The 18168-nt window shown below is 41.9% G+C and overlaps 3 protein-coding genes across 3 annotated transcripts in view; 1 reads left to right on the forward strand and 2 right to left on the reverse strand.

The window, feature by feature from the left end:
• Positions 1-1396, reverse strand: part of LOC128500194 (torsin-1A-interacting protein 2-like) — a 1991-nt gene extending 595 nt beyond the window's left edge. Inside the window, exons 1-2 of the mRNA XM_053469261.1 lie at positions 668-1396; positions 1-405 (exon numbers count right to left, since the gene is read on the reverse strand). The exon at positions 1-405 is cut by the window's left edge and continues 595 nt beyond it. Of these exons, the coding sequence (XP_053325236.1) occupies positions 1-405; positions 668-1352 (1090 nt within the window). The 5' untranslated portion in view covers positions 1353-1396. The remainder of the gene's footprint in view (positions 406-667) is intronic.
• Positions 1397-1431: 35 nt separating this feature from the next.
• LOC128500938 (octapeptide-repeat protein T2-like) lies at positions 1432-4669 on the reverse strand. Its single transcript, XM_053470312.1, has 3 exons — positions 4473-4669; positions 1505-2481; positions 1432-1442 (listed from the first exon to the last, which is right to left on the reverse strand). The coding sequence occupies exons 2-3, from the start codon at positions 2364-2366 to the stop codon at positions 1432-1434; spliced, it is 873 nt and encodes a 290-aa protein (XP_053326287.1). The 5' UTR covers positions 2367-2481; positions 4473-4669.
• Positions 4670-4921: 252 nt separating this feature from the next.
• On the forward strand, positions 4922-16099 carry LOC128500730 (torsin-1A-interacting protein 1-like). Its single transcript, XM_053469981.1, has 15 exons — positions 4922-5114; positions 6180-6233; positions 8865-8903; positions 9434-9487; positions 9800-9835; positions 10456-10512; positions 10829-10867; positions 11662-11718; positions 12330-12392; positions 12670-12738; positions 12819-12851; positions 13187-13279; positions 13717-13824; positions 14103-14177; positions 14782-16099. The coding sequence occupies exons 1-15, from the start codon at positions 5081-5083 to the stop codon at positions 15582-15584; spliced, it is 1614 nt and encodes a 537-aa protein (XP_053325956.1). The 5' UTR covers positions 4922-5080; the 3' UTR covers positions 15585-16099.
• The last annotated feature ends 2069 nt before the right edge of the window (positions 16100-18168 follow it).

Raw genomic sequence — 18168 nt, forward strand, 5'->3', positions numbered from 1 at the left:
CACGGCTTGTGGATTCAAAACCTGAACTCAAAGTCTCATCTAAGTGTAGCTTAGTTGTCATACTGTCATAGTTACCTTTGGTGGATGCATCTATCACCAAGTAAGTGGCATTCAGAGAAACAGAATATGCCCTGGCCAAACGCCCACTTAAGCACCGCAAGGTATGCTCTCCGTCCCGGGCTGCGGCGAGGATGAGAGTGGCAGGTTCCATGGGATGGGACTTGTTCAGATGCCTCTGTAGCATTTTTTGGCTTCTCAACCACAAGTGCCGATTCTGTCCAGGAAAATCAGTCATGAGGCTTTCAAACTCGTTCTGAAAACGCTTCAGCACAGTGGTACTGGAGTCAACAGTTTGATTGGACCCACGAAGGAAATACCAGGTAAAGGCTATTATCACCAAGAAAACTGCAACAAGAGACACACAATGTCAGAATATTTTTATTAATTCGTAGGTTAACTCAGATTTAAATATGTACTCAAAGTCCAGGTAAATTCACAAGCTACTGAGAAAAGAGGGAAAGCTACCCTTCACACTCCACAAGTTAAGAACAACACTCGCATGGTCCCCTGTGCGGTACGACCTCTGACAGCACCTCAGACACAAAAACCGCTAGTTACAGCCCTGCATTATGTTATTCTTTTTCTTATAACAAAAAAAGGTTCTTACCTGTTGCAACTTTTGTATAATTCTTACAGCTTTCATTTTCAGGGCCAGGTTTACATGTCGATAATCGACTCATTTCCTCCATCCTAGACATTGTGTTGGATGGATATACTGTGTCTTTCGTCAGGTGCCTTTTGACTTCCAAATTTGTACCTGCATGCCTGTGACGCAAGAGGGTTCTGTACACCTCCTCCTCTGCATCAGCACCACGCTGCTGCTCCCCTTTTTCTGCGTTGGCACCATGCTGCTCCTTCTTTTGTACATCGGCACCGTGAGACTGCTGCTCCTTCTCCTTTTCTGTGTCGGCACCAGGCTGCTGGTCTTGCATTTCTGCATCGGCACCGTGCTGCTGCGCCTCCTTTATCGCGTCGGCAGCGGGCTGCTGCTGCAGCGCCTCCTTTTCCACGTCGGCACCGGGCTGCTGCTCCTTCTCCTTTTCTGTGTCGGCAGCGGGCTGCTGCTGCAGCGCCTCCTTTTCCGCGTCGGCACCGGGCTGCCGCCCCTTCTCCTTTTCTGCGTCGGCACCGGGCTGCCGCCCCTTCTCCTTTTCTGCGTCGGCACCGCGCTGCCGCCCCTTCTCCTTTTCTGCGTCGGCACCGCGCTGCCGCCCCTTCTCCTTTTCTGCGTCGGCACCGCGCTGCCGCCCCTTCTCCTTTTCTGCGTCGGCACCGGGCTGCTGGTCACCCATTTCTGCGTGGGTATCGTGGTGCTGCGCCTCCTTTTCTGCGTGGGCACTGTGGTGCTGACCCTGCTGCTTCTTTTCCGCGTCAGCACCGGGCTGCGGGTCATCCATTTCTGCGTGGGCACCGTGCTGCTGTGCCTCCTTTTCTGAGTGGGCACCGTGCTGCTGTGCCTCCTTTTCTGCGTGGGCACCGTGCTGCTGCGCCTCCTTTATCACGTCGGCAGCGGGCTGCTGCTGCAGCGCCTCCTTTTCCACGTCGGCACCGGGCTGCTGCTCCTTCTCCTTTTCTGTGTCGGCAGCGGGCTGCTGCTGCAGCGCCTCCTTTTCCGCGTCGGCACCGGGCTGCCGCCCCTTCTCCTTTTCTGCGTCGGCACCGCGCTGCCGCCCCTTCTCCTTTTCTGCGTCGGCACCGCGCTGCCGCCCCTTCTCCTTTTCTGCGTCGGCACCGCGCTGCCGCCCCTTCTCCTTTTCTGCGTCGGCACCGCGCTGCCGCCCCTTCTCCTTTTCTGCGTCGGCACCGCGCTGCTGGTCACCCATTTCTGCGTGGGTATCGTGGTGCTGCGCCTCCTTTTCTGCGTGGGCACTGTGGTGCTGATCCTGCTGCTTCTTTTCCGCGTCAGCACCGGGCTGCGGGTCATCCATTTCTGCGTGGGCACCGTGCTGCTGTGCCTCCTTTACTGAGTGGGCACCGTGCTGCTGTGCCGCCTTTTCTGCGTGGGCACCGTGCTGCTGCTCTTGCTGCTTCTTTTCTGCATCGGCACCGTGCTGCTGCTCCTGTTTTTCTATGTTGGCACCATGTTGTGGCTCCTGCTGCTTCTTTTCTGTGTCAGCACCGTGCTGTGGCTCCTGCTGCTCCTTATCCGCGTCAGGCTGTTGCGGGTTCCCTGCGTCATCGTGGTTAGTTTTGTGACACTGCTGTTCTCCAGTCTCTGCATTCTCCAGCACCTCTACTGCGTCAGCTGGTCTTTCCTGTTGCATTTTTTCTACACCAGGTTGCGTTCCTGCCACCATACCCTCCATGCTTTCAATATACGTTAGTGTTCTGCCTCAGGGATTTGGTTTTGTAACATTCGTATTGCAGGATTCTATCGACAATCTTTCTCAATAAAAAGCTTTCTTCTACTTGGAGGATATCCTACAAGAGCATAACAATAATAATTAGCAAGCAAAACTAAATCGAAAACCCCCACATTGTACAATTTATGGTTACCAAGAAGACTTTGCCCTGCGTAATACATACCAATTGTACTGTGTTAATTTACAAGATGAAGGCTTCCTTTTTTTCGCTACAGAATATCTTTGTACGGCGTAAGATTTTATAGTATATTCTATAATAGTGCGTTATTTGTCCACCAGACGCTGCATACGTGTTACTGCAGTCAAGAAGGAGAGAAAGCTAATATTTTTTAGAACACGTATATCGTTTCACTTTATTTTTGTGTATTCAGCAGGAGCCCCTTTTGTTTGCTGGGCACCTAGATGCCCAAGCAGCAGTCAGATGATGCCCCCGACGGGTTTCAGTTTGCAGGTTGTGACCGACTGGCCGTGACTTTATTACATGTCGAGGATGTACACAGAGCTCTGATGGCAATATCTTCTAAAGAAAGTCATGGGGTGCATATAACGAAACATGCCGAGATTTATTGTGCCTTATGGGTCAGCTATCCAGATTTTTATGGACTCAAGTACTTTTATATGCCTATTTCTCCCTTTTTTGGAATTGTAGATTTGTGAATGCAACCTTATTAATTTTTCCTTACACAGTCTGCCTAATGAAAGAGTCATATAATTAGAAAATATGTCACTTTGAGCACAATATTGATTCAATTTTATGATATACAGTGCTTTACCATGTGGCCTTCTGTATTACACTACTGGGGTCTTTAAGGATTCTTGCCCCCTTACTTTTGGATTTGTATGGACCAATGTCACAATTTGCAATAAAGAGAGGAAAACGGGTCAAAGTGCTGAGAACAAGAGTCATTAATGACCGGTAACTATTTTTGCCAGCATGTCACGATACTTTGCTCTTTGTGTCAACGTAACATTTCAGATCTGCTTATTGATTGATGGAAATATTCTGTCTCCAGGTATTTTCATTGCACGTATCTGAACTTTTGGCATGCCAACACGTCCCTGAAATCCAATAATATTACAGTATTTCAGATTTTACACAAACGTTTTGTTGCGTCTGAAAATGTTCTAAATACATCGGAATTGAATGGAATCCTAAACGACGCCAGGATCTCTGTCTCGATGCAGCACAACTAGCATTACCTCTCATCCTACCATTATAAAGGCTGCATGAACCAAACAACAATTAGCAACCCACGAATAATCATGTAGTTGTACAAGAGGCTAATCCAATGTTACCCATAAGATGGGTTTTATTTTGTAATAGAGGACTCTATGGTCTGATATTTCTTGCCAGGAAACTCAACAGGAGGACTTACCACACATGCATAGGGGGGGGTCTTTACAGACCCCCTAGCCACAGCAGTCCCCCAAGCCAGCACTGGAGACGGAGAGTATTTCGAGGAACATATCTCCCACGTGGCATTTAGATGGGGGTATGTGGAAAGTGGTCATCATATGCATTAAAGTGATTACAATGGCTAGATTATTACATTGCAGATGCATTTAAGACTTTGTCTTTTCTATATGAATTTAGTGATGCTGCTTATCACCACCCTGACAATATCAATAAGGGCGCCTTAAGTGTGCTGCAGCTCATACACAAATACACTTCACAAAAACGATAGGATTCAAGCTTTTTCAAGAGTTACATACAACTTACAATAAATGCTGGCATGTAAGTGGCTGGAACCAAACACAGCCAGTTTCAAAGGACACTGTGTATAATATATATATATATATTATACACACACACCTATGGAATTTTCCCACTGATTGAAGCATTTCATTGGTTGCTATGGTGATGAGACCACTTTTAAAACTCCTTAATGTTTATAGGTAACTCATACAGGATGCTTCATAGACCAAGTGCGTGAAAACACGGGGGGGGGGTGTATAGAGGACCTGCTACTAGCCCGAGCCTAACTCAAGACAATAAGACATAAGATAAGAAAATATACAGCAGTTAAAATACAAAGAAAAGGAACTTACACGGAATTCCGGACACAGATTAAGCCTTAATGGAAATAAGGCAGTTTTATGCGCGCTCTGCCACCCCCGTGACGCGGTTTTCCCTGCCCTTCCTTGACTGCCCCCTCAGAGGGTTTCAGGATAACCCGCACTTGCAGGAACCGAAAACTTCACAAACTGCATTGAAAACGAAACTTCTCTTATCAGGGAGCTGACAGACCTTTAACCCCGTCTTACGTTACATTATAGGAAACGGAGGGGCTTGGAAGGGTTTGTGGGATATGTAGTCCACGCTGCTCAGTTTGTTAGGTATTGCAGAAATGAAAACCTCTCTGGGTGAACGCTAATGTATATACGGTACTTCAAATATGTAAATAATTATAAATGGGTGGGTGTTTGACGTTGCTGCGCATTATCACTTAACGTTTGTTTTTATCAAATTGATGCAGCAAACGAGTATTCACAACTTCCGGTACTTGGTGCACAGTGACTTCTGTTCGGGTGCACCATTGCTAACTGCGTCGTACGGAAACAGGGGATAGCCGGGAACCGTTTCTTCTTGAGGAGGGAAGTTCGTCTTTGACGCTTGAGGCTGTGGATAGTGTTTGTGAAAACAAGACGCGGGAGACATGAAGACAAGAAGTAGCAAGGCGTATGCTGAGGGTAAGTGGGCAAACTAATTGCCCGGGGTGGCATAAAACAACCCCTACATAGGTGTTTGAGTTGAGACGTTAAACAGCGGGAATGGCGGAAACAAGCGAGCTCTGAAACCGAAAGTATCAATAGCAGAACTGAAGCGTAAATGAAACCTCCAGCTATAGCTGTTCATTTATTTTAATTAACTATAAAATAATCTGTTTTGGGCTGCTTAGACATATAGACGGTTCTTGAATTAGAACCATCAGCGTTCGAGTCTATTCACTAAAGGGAGAGTTTGGAGGAGAGTTGGGTGTCTGCTCCTATACTGCACCATACATTATGAAGGGCCAACCCTACTGCTGCAGCAAGAGCTTGTCTGGCCCTGTATAATGTATAGTTAAATCAGTGCAACCCCTTGTTGCTGGATAAACCTGTCAGTGGTCGGCCCTTCATAATGCATAGGAGAGTTAAAACCACAACTCTCCTGTCGACTCGCCCTTTAGTGAATAGACTCCTTTGGGTAACTAGAAGCAGAATTTTCCCTTGTCTGCCCTTTTTTCCTTCTGTAAAACATAAGACTTTATTTGGTCAAATATTCAGGGTAGCATTATAACTACAAGGAAAGAATCAGTTAAAAACCCAAAAACTAGTTGGCTCTATTTATAAAATCGTCACTTCTCAAATGTACGTTTCTCGTTATCTATATGTGAAATACAATGCAAGTAAATATTTTATCATATATTCGAGGCATCTGAATTACGTACATGGGAGACGTTCCCAATCGAAATTCTGACCTCAGTGGCTCTTTCCCCTCCGATGGGACCTTTTAGTAACGCACAGCCATTCGATTTATTATAGAATAACTACCAACAAATATACATATAAAGTATTATTTTAGCTTTTTGGCTTATTTCCCATGTCTGCTTTATTGCATTTAGTGGCGTCGGTATGCTGAGGATACAATATGCGGCAGTAGCAGCGTTTGGGAGGCAGTATACAATTTTATTGTTCTTTGTTATGTTTTACACACCCATTTGCCGTTTAAAGATTTATGAAGCCGAGTGTTTTATATGTTTCCTTATTTTGCAGGGAATCAAAATTTGGTTCGGCCGCCGATCCGAACAGTGAAGCGTAAGGCAAAAGGTAATAGGCGGTCTCGCTTATGTATTTCTCTGTGTGTTCATCTTCCTGTTCTCCAGAATCCAATTAAAAAGGAAATGTCATGTTAAAAGTAAAACAAAGGATCACATGTATGTACATCCCACTTTAAAGGGACAGTAGTTTCCCTTTAAGTGGTATTGGCCACTATGGATCATTTCTGCCCTTGTAAGCAAGTACTCTCCTACTCGATCCTTACGTTCTTCCCATGGGCTAAGGCTCTCCTCCTCACTCATCACCTCTTCCCTTTCCCGTCTACAAGAATTCACTCGGGCTGCCCCATATCTCTGGAATCTACTTCCACCGAACCTTCAGCTTTCACTCTCCCTCCCAACATTTAAGAAATATCTCAAAACCCACTTCTTCAGAGAAGCTGCACCATAACGTCCCTGTCACTCATACAACCGCCACACTACCTCTCACCTTTCTCTATGCCTTATGTTTGTCACCCCATTCACTCAAGATTGTAAGCTTGCGTGCCGGGCTCTCTCCACCTAATGTATTGGTTTGTCTTAATCTGTCAATTCTTGTCATACACCTTGAATATATGTAGAGCTGAAACAACGAATCGATAAAATCGATAATAATCGATAACGGAAATCATCGATAACGATTTCCGTTATCGATTAATCGAGTGATCAATTCGTTGTTGGAGCACTCGGCTCCTTTTACTTACCTCCGCGAGCGTTCCCCGCTTCTGCTACACGCTCTGCAGTCTCCGCCTTCTAGCTACGTGACGGATGTGACGCGTTCCGGAGGTAAGTATTCTTCATGTCTATGTGCACGGATCGCACAGAGCCACTCGCACAGAGCGAATCGCTCTGTGCGAATGGAGCCACTCGCACAGAGCGGTTCGCTCTGTGCGAGTGGCTCCACTCGCACAGAGCGGTTCGCTCTGTGCGAGTGGCTCCACTCGCACAGAGCGGTTCGCTCTGTGCGAGTGGCTCCATTCGCACAGAGCGGTTCGCTCTGTGCGAGTGGCTCCATTCGCACAGAGCGGTTCGCTCTGTGCGAGTGGCTCCATTCGCACAGAGCGGTTCGCTCTGTGCGAGTGGCTCCATTCGCACAGAGCGGTTCGCTCTGTGCGAGTGGCTCCATTCGCACAGAGCGGTTCGCTCTGTGCGAGTGGCTCCATTCGCACAGAGCGAACCGCTCTGTGCGAGTGGCTCCATTCGCACAGAGCGAACCGCTCTGTGCGAGTGGCTCCATTCGCACAGAGCGAACCGCTCTGTGCGAGTGGCTCCATTCGCACAGAGCGGTTCGTGAGTGTGGGTGCAGGGCAGAGTGGGGGTGGGGGTGCAGGGCAGAGTGGGGGTGGGGGTGCAGGGCAGAGTGGGGGTGGGGGGTGCAGGGCAGGAGACTGGGTGCAGGGCAGAGTGGGGGTGGGGATGCAGGGTGTGAGTGTGGGTGCAGAGCAGAGTGGGAGACTGGGTGCAGGGCAGAGTGGGGGTGGGGATGCAGGGCAGGGTGTGAGTGTGGGTGCAGGGCAGAGTGGGTGCAGGGCAGAGTGTGAGTGTGGGGGCAGGGCAGAATGTGGGGGCAGGGCTGGGTGCAGGGCAGAGTTAGAGACTGGGTGCAGGGGCACAGTGCAAAGTGCTGGGTGCAAAGTGCCAGTGCTGGGTGCAAAGTGCCAGGGCTGGGTGCAAAGTGCTGGGTGCAAAGTGCCAGGGCTGGGTGCAAAGTGCAAAGTGCTGGTGCAAAGTGCTGAATGCTGGGTGCAAAGTGCTGGATGCAAAGTGCCAGGGCTGGGGCAAAGTGCTGGGTGCAAAGTGCTGGGTGCAAAGTGCAAAGTGCTGGGGCAAAGTTTCTTGAACAGTAATAGTCCACCTCTTTTCAGAATGTTTGGGGTTATTTTGTTTCATAAATATTGTGTTTGGGTTCTTGTACTTTGAAAATATTGTTTTTTATTACATCATAACAAAATAAGAATGTTAATGTAAATTTTAAGTTGTTTTTTAACATCCAGTTCATTAAATTCTTTTAAATAAACGAAAAATTTGCATATTGTTTTTTTTTATCCGATTAATCGATTAATCGAAAAAATAATCGGCCGATTAATCGATTATTAAAATAATCGTTAGTTGCAGCCCTAAATATATGTATTGTATTAAGCGCTGCGTGAATTGTTGGAGCTATATAAATAAAACATAATAATAGGCAGTGTGTGTGTGTGCATCCAAAAAAACATTTTGCCCTAAAATAACAATAGAAGAAAGATAAGGCAGAATATCCCCTTAATGACAAAGCCATGTACGGTCTCAAAATGCATTGTTTTCAATGGGTTTAGGGGCCGCTCATTGTCCTTAAGGGGATATCTACGTGGCACCAGTTGTAAATGATAACATCCAGTGCAGTGCATAGATTATTTTAACAGGGTGTCCATGCGTGCTTCTCCTCCTAAATGGCTGGATTCAGCTTTGAATGTAGTTGGCTACCATCCAACCAAGGGGTTTATTCACTAAAGTGGAAGTTTGCAGGAAAGTTGTACGTTTCCACTGACTAATCACAAAAGTGCTAGATGGACTCACATAGTTGCTTGAGGAACTTTGGATGAGGCAGTGAGGGTGACAAATAATAACAAAATAAACAAATTGCTTTCTTTCTTCCCTTGCTCAGTTCCAGTGGCTGGCGAGACCTCGGATGACGAATCCACTGGTTTGTATTCATGAACTGGAATGCATAACTGTTTTAGCCCTTTAAGTGATGGGTTTATAATGCTGTTGCTTTTGAAATGTTTCATGTGATATGATTAGCGCGTAAAGATTTAAGTTGCTGTCCCTAAAATAAATCTTGGGACGTTCCTCATACGCAGCATTGTGTAGGTTGGTGCACAGGTGCGCTGCCTTGAGACAGGCCTAGGGCATGGTCTGATATAAAATAACTTAAATTTTCCATCTCTGACGGCTAAATGTCTCATCTTTGAAGGATATTTAAAAAAAAAAAATGAAATCATATTTAATACATTCCTTTATTCTTCGTGCAGAAGAATTTCACTGAAATTGGAACTCAAATCTTTACTTTAGTCAGTAAAGCCCAGTGAGCCGAATCGCAGCTTAAAATATGGGTGTTAAATGTTGATTTAATTTTTGACCGTATACTAGACTGAGTATTACCTATATAGAAGAAACTAACTGTAAACTACTAATGTTTGCTCGGAAATACCCAGTTTATTATTTATTTTACAGGCAGTCCCCCCAAAAATCCACGCATTGATGACGAAAGCAAGAACAAAAAAGAAGGTAGATTTTATCTTTTTTTTTGTTTTATTTTGTGCTATTTTTGCGTGGATCTAATTTTTTGGTTCTTCTGCCACTAGTTGACCTAGCGTAAGAATATTTTGTTGGGAAATAATAGCGTGGAATAAATAAACTACTAATTATATATATTCAAATATGTTACATTGTTCTGAGTGACAGCTTTATAAAAAATGTCATGATTCGAGAGTATTCCTGCTCTTTGTTTAGATGAAATCCAATACAATTTTTAAGAAAAAATAACTCAAAACAAAGATTGCATGCTTATTATACCTTTCTTATTTGTTTGAAATCTAGACATGTTTGAAATGGGGGACTTGGAACATGAAGGAGGTAATTTATAACTTTCAAATATATTAATTTTTTTTTTTTTTTATCTTTTATCAAAACGGTGCCTGTATCAGCTTACAGAAATAAACATTTTTTTGCGTGGTCTGGCAATCCGTTTTCATTTTTTCATTATTACTTATCAGTAGCTGCTTGAGAAAGTATGAACCTTTTGCATGTTTTTAATTCACTTGCCTTGCAGCTGGTTAAAATTCACCTTTTGTTGACTTAATTCTGAAATATTTAGGACTGGAGCTGCCTCGTGGTGGAACTGGGAAAAATACCCATGTAAAATAAGTGTGTGTGTTTTTCCAATAGGATATCCTATTGAATATCCTCTGAAATCAAGCTTTATAAATAAATATGTTTGTTTATTATATTTGGTGCAAACATCAAAAATATAGGCTTCCAAGCAGTTTTAGATCCTCTGTCAAACTTTCAAAAGCAAATCGTGTTGAGTTGCAATAGACGCTCTTTTGTGGGACATGGGATTTAGAACACAACACATCTTTTTTTTTTTTAACAAGGTTTTTTTGTGACTGTGTTTTAGTCCCACTGGTTTCACAAATGTATAAAAAATGACTCTAAAAAGTTCAGAAATAACCAATTTATTATTTATCCTAAAGGCACTATAATTGATGACAAACATGAAGAAAGTGAGAATGACTTAAACAAAGAAGCAGGTAGATTTTATGTACATTTTTTGTATTACTTAACCAGTGGGTTTATTTTTTATTATTTTTTTTTTACCCTTTCATCTAATCGTACCATAAATTTGTAAACCAAACGTTTTTCCCTTCTGGCTGGCTTATTACAGAATTTAGGAATGAGACCAAAAATATTCTGTTGGAAAGTGAAAACTTTATAAAATGGGATTATAACCACTGATATATTTTAATATTTCAGACTGCTATGAAAACATGCCAATGTAATGTATGTGATGTAACGCCCACATGTTCCATAAAGGTTCTGTACCTATTTCTCTTACTTTCTTTTTAGAGCCAATGAATTACACAACCCAGGATGAAGAAAATGAAGGTTTGTGTTCATGAGCCGAAATAAATACACATTTCAGGAAGTTCTGAGCTGACTGATAGTTCATAACATATTTTCTGGTTGAATGTCTGAAATGCATGATGTGACAATTCAAGGCAGCTGTCCCAGTGATAACCCATTAGGAAATCCTGCATGCTATCTGCCAACCCCAATTCTCTATGAGCCTCCCTTATTTTACCCTGGTGCCCTACTTTTAACAGAACTCAACGTTGTTGGTGTGTATAGATATTTAATGTGTGTTGTGGATTACATTTTAATTAATGGTATGCAAATGTGTAATAGAACTAAGAAGCCCAAATAAATTTTCTATGCAGAACACTCACAGCTTTGCTTGTGCTTGCCATTAGCTGACTCTTTGGCGTTCGAGCACCCTCACTTCCAAATATGATTGTTTTTTTTCTCACCAGCATTTTAAGATCGATTATTATTTAAAAAAAAAAATTTGGGGTCATTTAGTAGATTTTCAGTTGTGGAAATAGAGAGTGTCCTGGGTGGTTGCCATTATTAATTTTAACCTGCTATTGCCTATATTAATAATTTACCATGTCTGTATCCCATCGTGTTTGCAAATAACATAGGCCAACCCTGGAATATTTTAGTTAACAAAGTTGTTTTTCTTACTGTACAAATTCCTGATACTCTGGATCATAAATCCCAGCGATGCTATATTACCTCACCATGTCAGATGAGCTTTGTTTGGGGAGAGCTTTAGAGAGCAGGTGTAAAGGCATCTGTATTTTTCTTAAAAATTCAATACTTTTTCTTCACTTATTTAGGTCAAATGGACCACAAAAACTTTGATGAAGAAACTGACTTTTCGTATTCACAAACAGGTATACATGTTTGTCGGCTTGCAGCTTCACGGTGTGCTGTTGAAATGTATCAGTCTAATACATAGAAAGATAGATCGTGACAGCTGGAAAGAGCCAAATGCCCAATCTACTCCAGTCTTATAGAAAGACTTCTTATTGTAACATGCACACCCCAAGCTTTCTTGGATTCCTGTACAGTGTTAGCCTGCACTCCTTCCTCTGGAACGTTCTTACACATCCGCATAATGCGATGAGCACTTGTACTTTAATTCATCTTTTGGTAATGCTACATACTTGATTTCTTCCATACCCTGGTTAGTGTGATCAGACTGCCTCCGCTTTTATAAATTGCAGATTTATGTGAAGAATTAATTTGAAGCAAAAATAATGCAATCTATCATTTACCCGAGCAAATAATCAACATAACATAAAATTATCTTGCGTTCCCATTTTCATACAGGATGGTGTTTTCTTACAGGAATTTCTTGACTCTAGTTTTAGTGCAGTGTTGATGGTGACTACATATTGGTCGTGAATGGAGCGTGTATTACAGATTTGGAATAATAAGCTAGCCACGCTTAAACCTCCACAAAGCTTATGTGTTCATTAAAGCAATATTGTTTGTTTTAAAGGAAATTCATCAAAATATGTTAGTTTTGTTGAAAAGGGAATGGATAACTTGGACCATAAAGAAGGTACATTTTTCTTTTGAAACTATTGAGGTGTATGTGTAGATACTTATAGCTGTTTTGGGTAGTTTAAAGGTTTTAAACTTTGATTTTTCATGAATAACTCTTTATTCTACTTACCTGCTCTGATGGTTTTTAAAAATAGTTTAAAAAAACTGATCGTCAACTTGAAGGCTTGAAGAAGCTTTATTTTTTTAAAGATGTTTTCAAATATATACAATATTTAAGTTACAAAACAAGTTTTGAAAATATCTGACCCTATATAATATGTATCTCTCTTCAGATTTGACATTTGCTGCCAAAAGACCTGCTAATGTTGAGTGGACCTTCCAGGAACCTAGCATCCATCAAAGTGAGTGGAGATGATATTGATAATCCTGTAAAGATGATTATTTTTAATAAACAAGCACTGACGCTTTTCCTTTCGTTTAGGACCGGCGGCTAAAGGTCATACTTATAAACATGGTAAGTAGATTATTTCCTGGTTTGTGGATCTCTGTTGGGGTCTCAACAGCAAGATGCGTGACTGAACTTTTATCCAACCCATCAAGCCTGTCCACTCTTAGAAGACCCTCTTTCTGGTCTCAGCTTGTGTTGACAAACCTGGATCTGCTGTATAAGCCTACTGTTGCATATTTTTTCCATTGGCAAATCCAAGGGTGTGCAGCGGTTATACTTGTGACTGAGGATGCAGTAACTTGAACCTAAAATGTGATTCAATTGATTAGTATGTCTGTTATGTTAATAAAATATGACAAGTTCTGACATTTAAGTGCTCTGTATTCTCAATGTGTCTTCAGATATGACAGACCGTGATGAAGGAGGAGGTGCTTATAGACAATGGAGAAAAGATGAAACTGTTGGACGATATTCTCACCAGAATACTCACAAAAGTGAGTGATGGCTGATCGCTCCACAGCAATTTATTTATTTATATATATATATATATATAATTTTTTTTTTTAATTCTCTGATTTTATATAGCACCTTCATATACCACAGTGCTGTATAATGGGTTCCGATTTACTTGCGATGCTCCCGAGTTGTTGATCACAATGTAATTTAATTACTATTTCAGTGAGAAACTTTTCTGTTGGTATAGGGCTATATTGAGAATTGAAAGACAGAAGACGCTTCCCTAGTCTGGGGAAAAAAATGAAATTAATTTGCCCTACTTGCTGTGGGGGAAGCAGAAGATTCCCCATAAACAACTACTATATAAAATGTTAACAGAATACACCGAATCACTGTTCTGTCTGTACTGTGCTTTTGAACGTCTCCTCCTCTGTTTACAGTCAAGTTTAAGTTAATCAGATCGTTCTTTCTGCAGCTTCTACAGATAAAGCGTGGCAAAGTAACCATTCCCCCAAGACACCCTATGTTACTCATAACTGGATGGATCTTGGCAGCAAGAAAAATAGAGGGAAGATCAGCCCAGGTGAGTAAATAGCAGCAGCAGTTTTACCATCAGATTCTGTTACTTTTAGCTATAAATATAATTGGACAATGTCATATTAATAACTATAATAACAATCGGAACAATCTATAACACTTACCTTTATAGTTAGAAAATTGTGCCTTTTGTGTAAAAAAGTTTACTATAATGAAGTTTTGTATCAAGAGCCAAGGTACAAAGTTAACAAACTACCCAAGAACAGCAGTTCTGTACCTCTTACATCTTTCTTTCAGTATAGAAAAGTTGTTTTCTCTTTCTAGATGTTAATAAGTCGGTGCCTGCCAACCAAAGCTTACATCTACCAAGGAAGACTCAGATTCCGGCAAAGATCGAAGGTATCATCATAATGATAGTTCAGAAAAACCTCAGTGTTTCTGTGTTATACAATATATCATTGAGGAGAGACCAGCCATCGTAATGTACGTTACTGCATATGATAGCTAAGTGGCCCCTTTAAATTTCCTTATGATCCTGCGGAATCCTCCAGTATACATTTGGACGAATGCATGTTAAAGTACTCACAAAGTATTTTACTATATATTCTTTCGAGGAGGCGGCATGGTACACCGTAGTATTTTTGTTTATGATTATGTGTTAATTGTGTAAATTGCCGCAGTAGGAAAATTCTATTTGGAAGTTTGGTTCAGAGTAATTTACAGCTACTATGCGCACTGGATCCAATGAAAGATGTATTATTATCACTATGATTATAAGCGGTACTACATAATGAGCTCTGATTTTTTGGGGCTCCTAGATCTTTAATGCATGCATTTATGTTCTATTTGGAAAGTCTGGCATTATTCAAAAAATTTGTACTTCTAGCAAAAGTTGTTTCATTGCCACATTTTTACTTAAAACCCTGTGTATTACCGTATTTCCAAAGTGTTCTGGCTTTTGGGAAAGCTATACTGTAAGAACCTTTTGTGTTTTCTTTTACAGACACCTCGCGGAGTTCTTTCGTGTGGGTTCTCCTTTTTCTGCTGTTTGTTGTTATTGTGGCCGTCTTCACGAATCCTTTAAAGGTGAACCTGAGTAAGAGCGGAGTTGCAGGGAGTCACATTGTGAAAGCTTTCCAGGAGCAGTTTAAAGTCCTGCAGTCTCTGTATCCTACTCAGTCTGGGGATCTGTGGAAAAGAAGTCGGAAGATCTTAGAACTCCATCTTCAGAAACTGAATGAAAATAAGCAGCCCGCCATCATTCTGTTGACTGCAGCCCGCGATGCAGAAAAGACCCTTCTGTGTTTAAGTAGACAACTAGCAAAGGCTTATTCCAACTCCCGTAACAGCAGCTACACTGTGATCGCTGGCACACACCAAGACTTTCAGGACAGTGAAGAAGCCAAACATTTAATAGACGATAATCTGAGCTCAGCCTTCCAGTCTACATCCAGTGCAGCTGTGCTCCACCGACTGGAACTGCTGCCTCCCGGTTCTCTCCTCATTCTCTATAAATATTGCGATCATGAAAATGCTGCTTTTAAAAATGTGGCACTGGTGCTTACGGTGCTGCTGGAAGAACCGCAATTGGAGTCAGGAATCGCACTCACAACTCTGGAGGAGAAAGTCAGAGATTACCTGAACAATAAATTTCTTGGTAGTGGCCCAAGTGGCACCAAGTCTCATAAAGAAATGGACGTGGACAAGTTCGGTGGAGTGTGGAGCCGCATTGCCCATGTTGTGCTTCCTGTGCTACCAGAAAGCAAACCATTGGGGCAATGTGAGGAAGGAGGCCATGAAGCATGAACCTATGACAACTTTAACCCTTGAAGACCCTTTAGCACTGCTATTACTCTCGTTCTCAGATCAGATGCTTGCCTGTGGAAGGTACCTTTGATCTTATCAAAGAGGTTCCATCCTATGATGCTTTAGAAGCAATCTGCTATCATACTGTAAGTCTCTAAGCACAGAGAATTAGTTAACCTTTTTTCACCCTTCCTCAAGAGGAGGTACAAGTATCTTCAACTCTGACAAGATTTTGGCAAATTGGCAGCGGTTTAGTTTTAATTGGCATGGGAATTTTTTTTTCTTGAGGAATGCTTTTTCTTCTGTATAGTATTTTGTTTTGAACCTATATATATAAGGTACCATTTTGTGTGATCTATGTAAGTCTTCCCATGTTCTTATCAAAATATGGCAGCCCATTAGACCTCTAAACAAGCAGAGCCATGAAGGATCGCCTGGTAATGTAGGGAGTCGTCGGAGTGCCAGATATTTTCTACCAATAAGAACAATTTAAAGAAGTACATGGAACAGAATAATGCTGTGTTGCAAAACGTAACTTTTTTTGTGTTTGGAGACTTACTTTTAAGGAACACGGAGACTGATAAAGTTTCACTGATAGCTGGTTCTGTGCTGAACAACATTGGCTCAGCAGCAGCTTCCAGGTGCTTTATGCATGTATATGAGCGAATGGGCATATAGTGGTGCCGATAACCTCCAAGAGGCGATGGCAAACTGAACCACAGAACGCTACGAGGCTGGCATGGCTTTAATAATTAATCGGAGAAGTCTGGTAAAATAAATAATACGTACCATTACAAAGTACCAAATTAAAGGCCCAAATTACAAGGCAATGTAGTCTTATACCAGCTTTATTAAAAAATACTCTTTCATTAGTCGTGTCATTTCAGTTAAAACAAATGATTGCCTTTGTCTTTTTCTAGTCACTTAGGCAATAATGCCCTTTACTGATATTCTTGAGAAAGAAGCAACCCACTCTTTCTGCAAGATGATTTCCGTGTTCTGATTGACCCTGCCTTTTATATAGGTGTCAATATAGATTATTTTTAATGCACTGAATGTATATAGTAGATTATGGTTTAGGACTATTTTCAAATCGGGAATGTAGGGTTTTACATTATTAGTCACATGGCTTACAGCATAAGTGTATCTCATTGTACTTATTGTTGTGTTTTTTATATACATATAGTCAATAGAATAAAAGAGATTCTTATTTTAATATGTCAGCATAGTTTACTAGCTTTCTGGAAATCTGTTTTTATAACGCGTTTTTGTGATAATAGCTTATGTCGATGATATATTAGCAAAGCCCTAAATATTTCCTGAAATTTCATAGTCGCATATAATTGTTTGGAGGTTGATTGAATTCATGCAATTTAGACATGTTGCCTTTGTATACATGTAAATGATTTTGTATGCAATATGACTTTTAATTAAAACAAAGGATATACAGCATAGAAATGCCGATGTCCCGCTGTAATTATTTTCTTTGAGCAAGTCCGTTTCCTGACTTTCCGTTCCTGGAGCCCCGACCGTTCTTGCGCCTTCTGTACTGGATCAATAAACTTAGTAAGTATAATTTTACTATCGGTTCAAATGGATTTTATTAACTAAACCATAAATCCATTTACATTGAATGGAAGTAGTGAAATATTATGGTAGACGTTTGTTATATTAGAGCAGCATAAAGAGCAAGTATTCTGCTGTGTTGAGTGTTTCGTGCCCTGTGTGTGAAGCTTCTGTACGTCTCCTGCTATCCCTCACAATGTACAGAAGCCTCAGTCACCGGCGCCCACGCTGCGCATGCCTGACATTCTACTTAAACTGCACATACATGGAATACCATGCATACGGCACGTGCACGGGAATAGCGTTGAACTCCGTGTGCCTGACTCTTAAAGCCAGGAGGTGGTCTTACAGCAAGCTATGCGGAAGACAGACCCCCTAAATGCGAACTGGAACATGCATAGTACCTAGAGAAAACCCAGGGGTCCAGCCTCTAAGAGAGTTGACAGATGAGTTGTGGTTTCAGGTCCATGGCTTCCCAATACATCATAAAGGATCAACCTCTGTGAGCTTCTGCTGCAGGGAGGGTTTGGCTGGCCCTGTATAATGTATATTAAAGCTGTGAGATTTCTCCTAAGTCTCATGGCGCTATGAGTTATGCATTATACAGGGTCAGCCCATCTTACTGGAGAAAGATAGTAAGATAATGTATGTGAATAAAAAAGTAACGGCTATACGGGAGCAGCATAAAAACAAGAAAAAGCACCATTCATCCGAACCAACTGATTGTGAACAGAGGAGTTTCCCTGCTCCTGCGGAACATGTAGAGTTAATATTAGGAACTTTTGGTTTGTCATAAGTTAACTTGGCATTGTGACAAAGGGGTTAACCTAACATGTTGTGGTACAGCAAAGATTAATTAATTCAAATTATGCGTAAAGAGACACAATGGCGGAAAGTAGTATAAGTAATGTTGCAGTCACCATGGCAACCAAATGCTGACTGCGGCATTTTTACTACTGTGCAGCCGAACCGCTCTCAGCTGTTAACCGCGGTATACTGCAGAAAAAGCGACTCCCTG

Source organism: Spea bombifrons, chromosome 6, assembly GCF_027358695.1.
Source record: "Spea bombifrons isolate aSpeBom1 chromosome 6, aSpeBom1.2.pri, whole genome shotgun sequence".
Lineage (NCBI taxonomy): Eukaryota > Metazoa > Chordata > Amphibia > Anura > Pelobatidae > Spea > Spea bombifrons.

Coding starts and splice junctions, on each gene's coding strand:
- LOC128500730 (XM_053469981.1), top strand. CDS start 5,081: ATGAAGACAAGAAGTAGCAAGGCGTATGCTGAGG. Junction 9,488..9,799: donor AAGCAAGAACAAAAAAGAAG/GTAGATTTTATC, acceptor TTTGAAATCTAG/ACATGTTTGAAATGGGGGAC. Junction 13,280..13,716: donor TCACCAGAATACTCACAAAA/GTGAGTGATGGC, acceptor TTCTTTCTGCAG/CTTCTACAGATAAAGCGTGG.
- LOC128500938 (XM_053470312.1), bottom strand. CDS start 2,366: ATGGAGGGTATGGTGGCAGGAACGCAACCTGGTGTAGAAAAAATGCAA.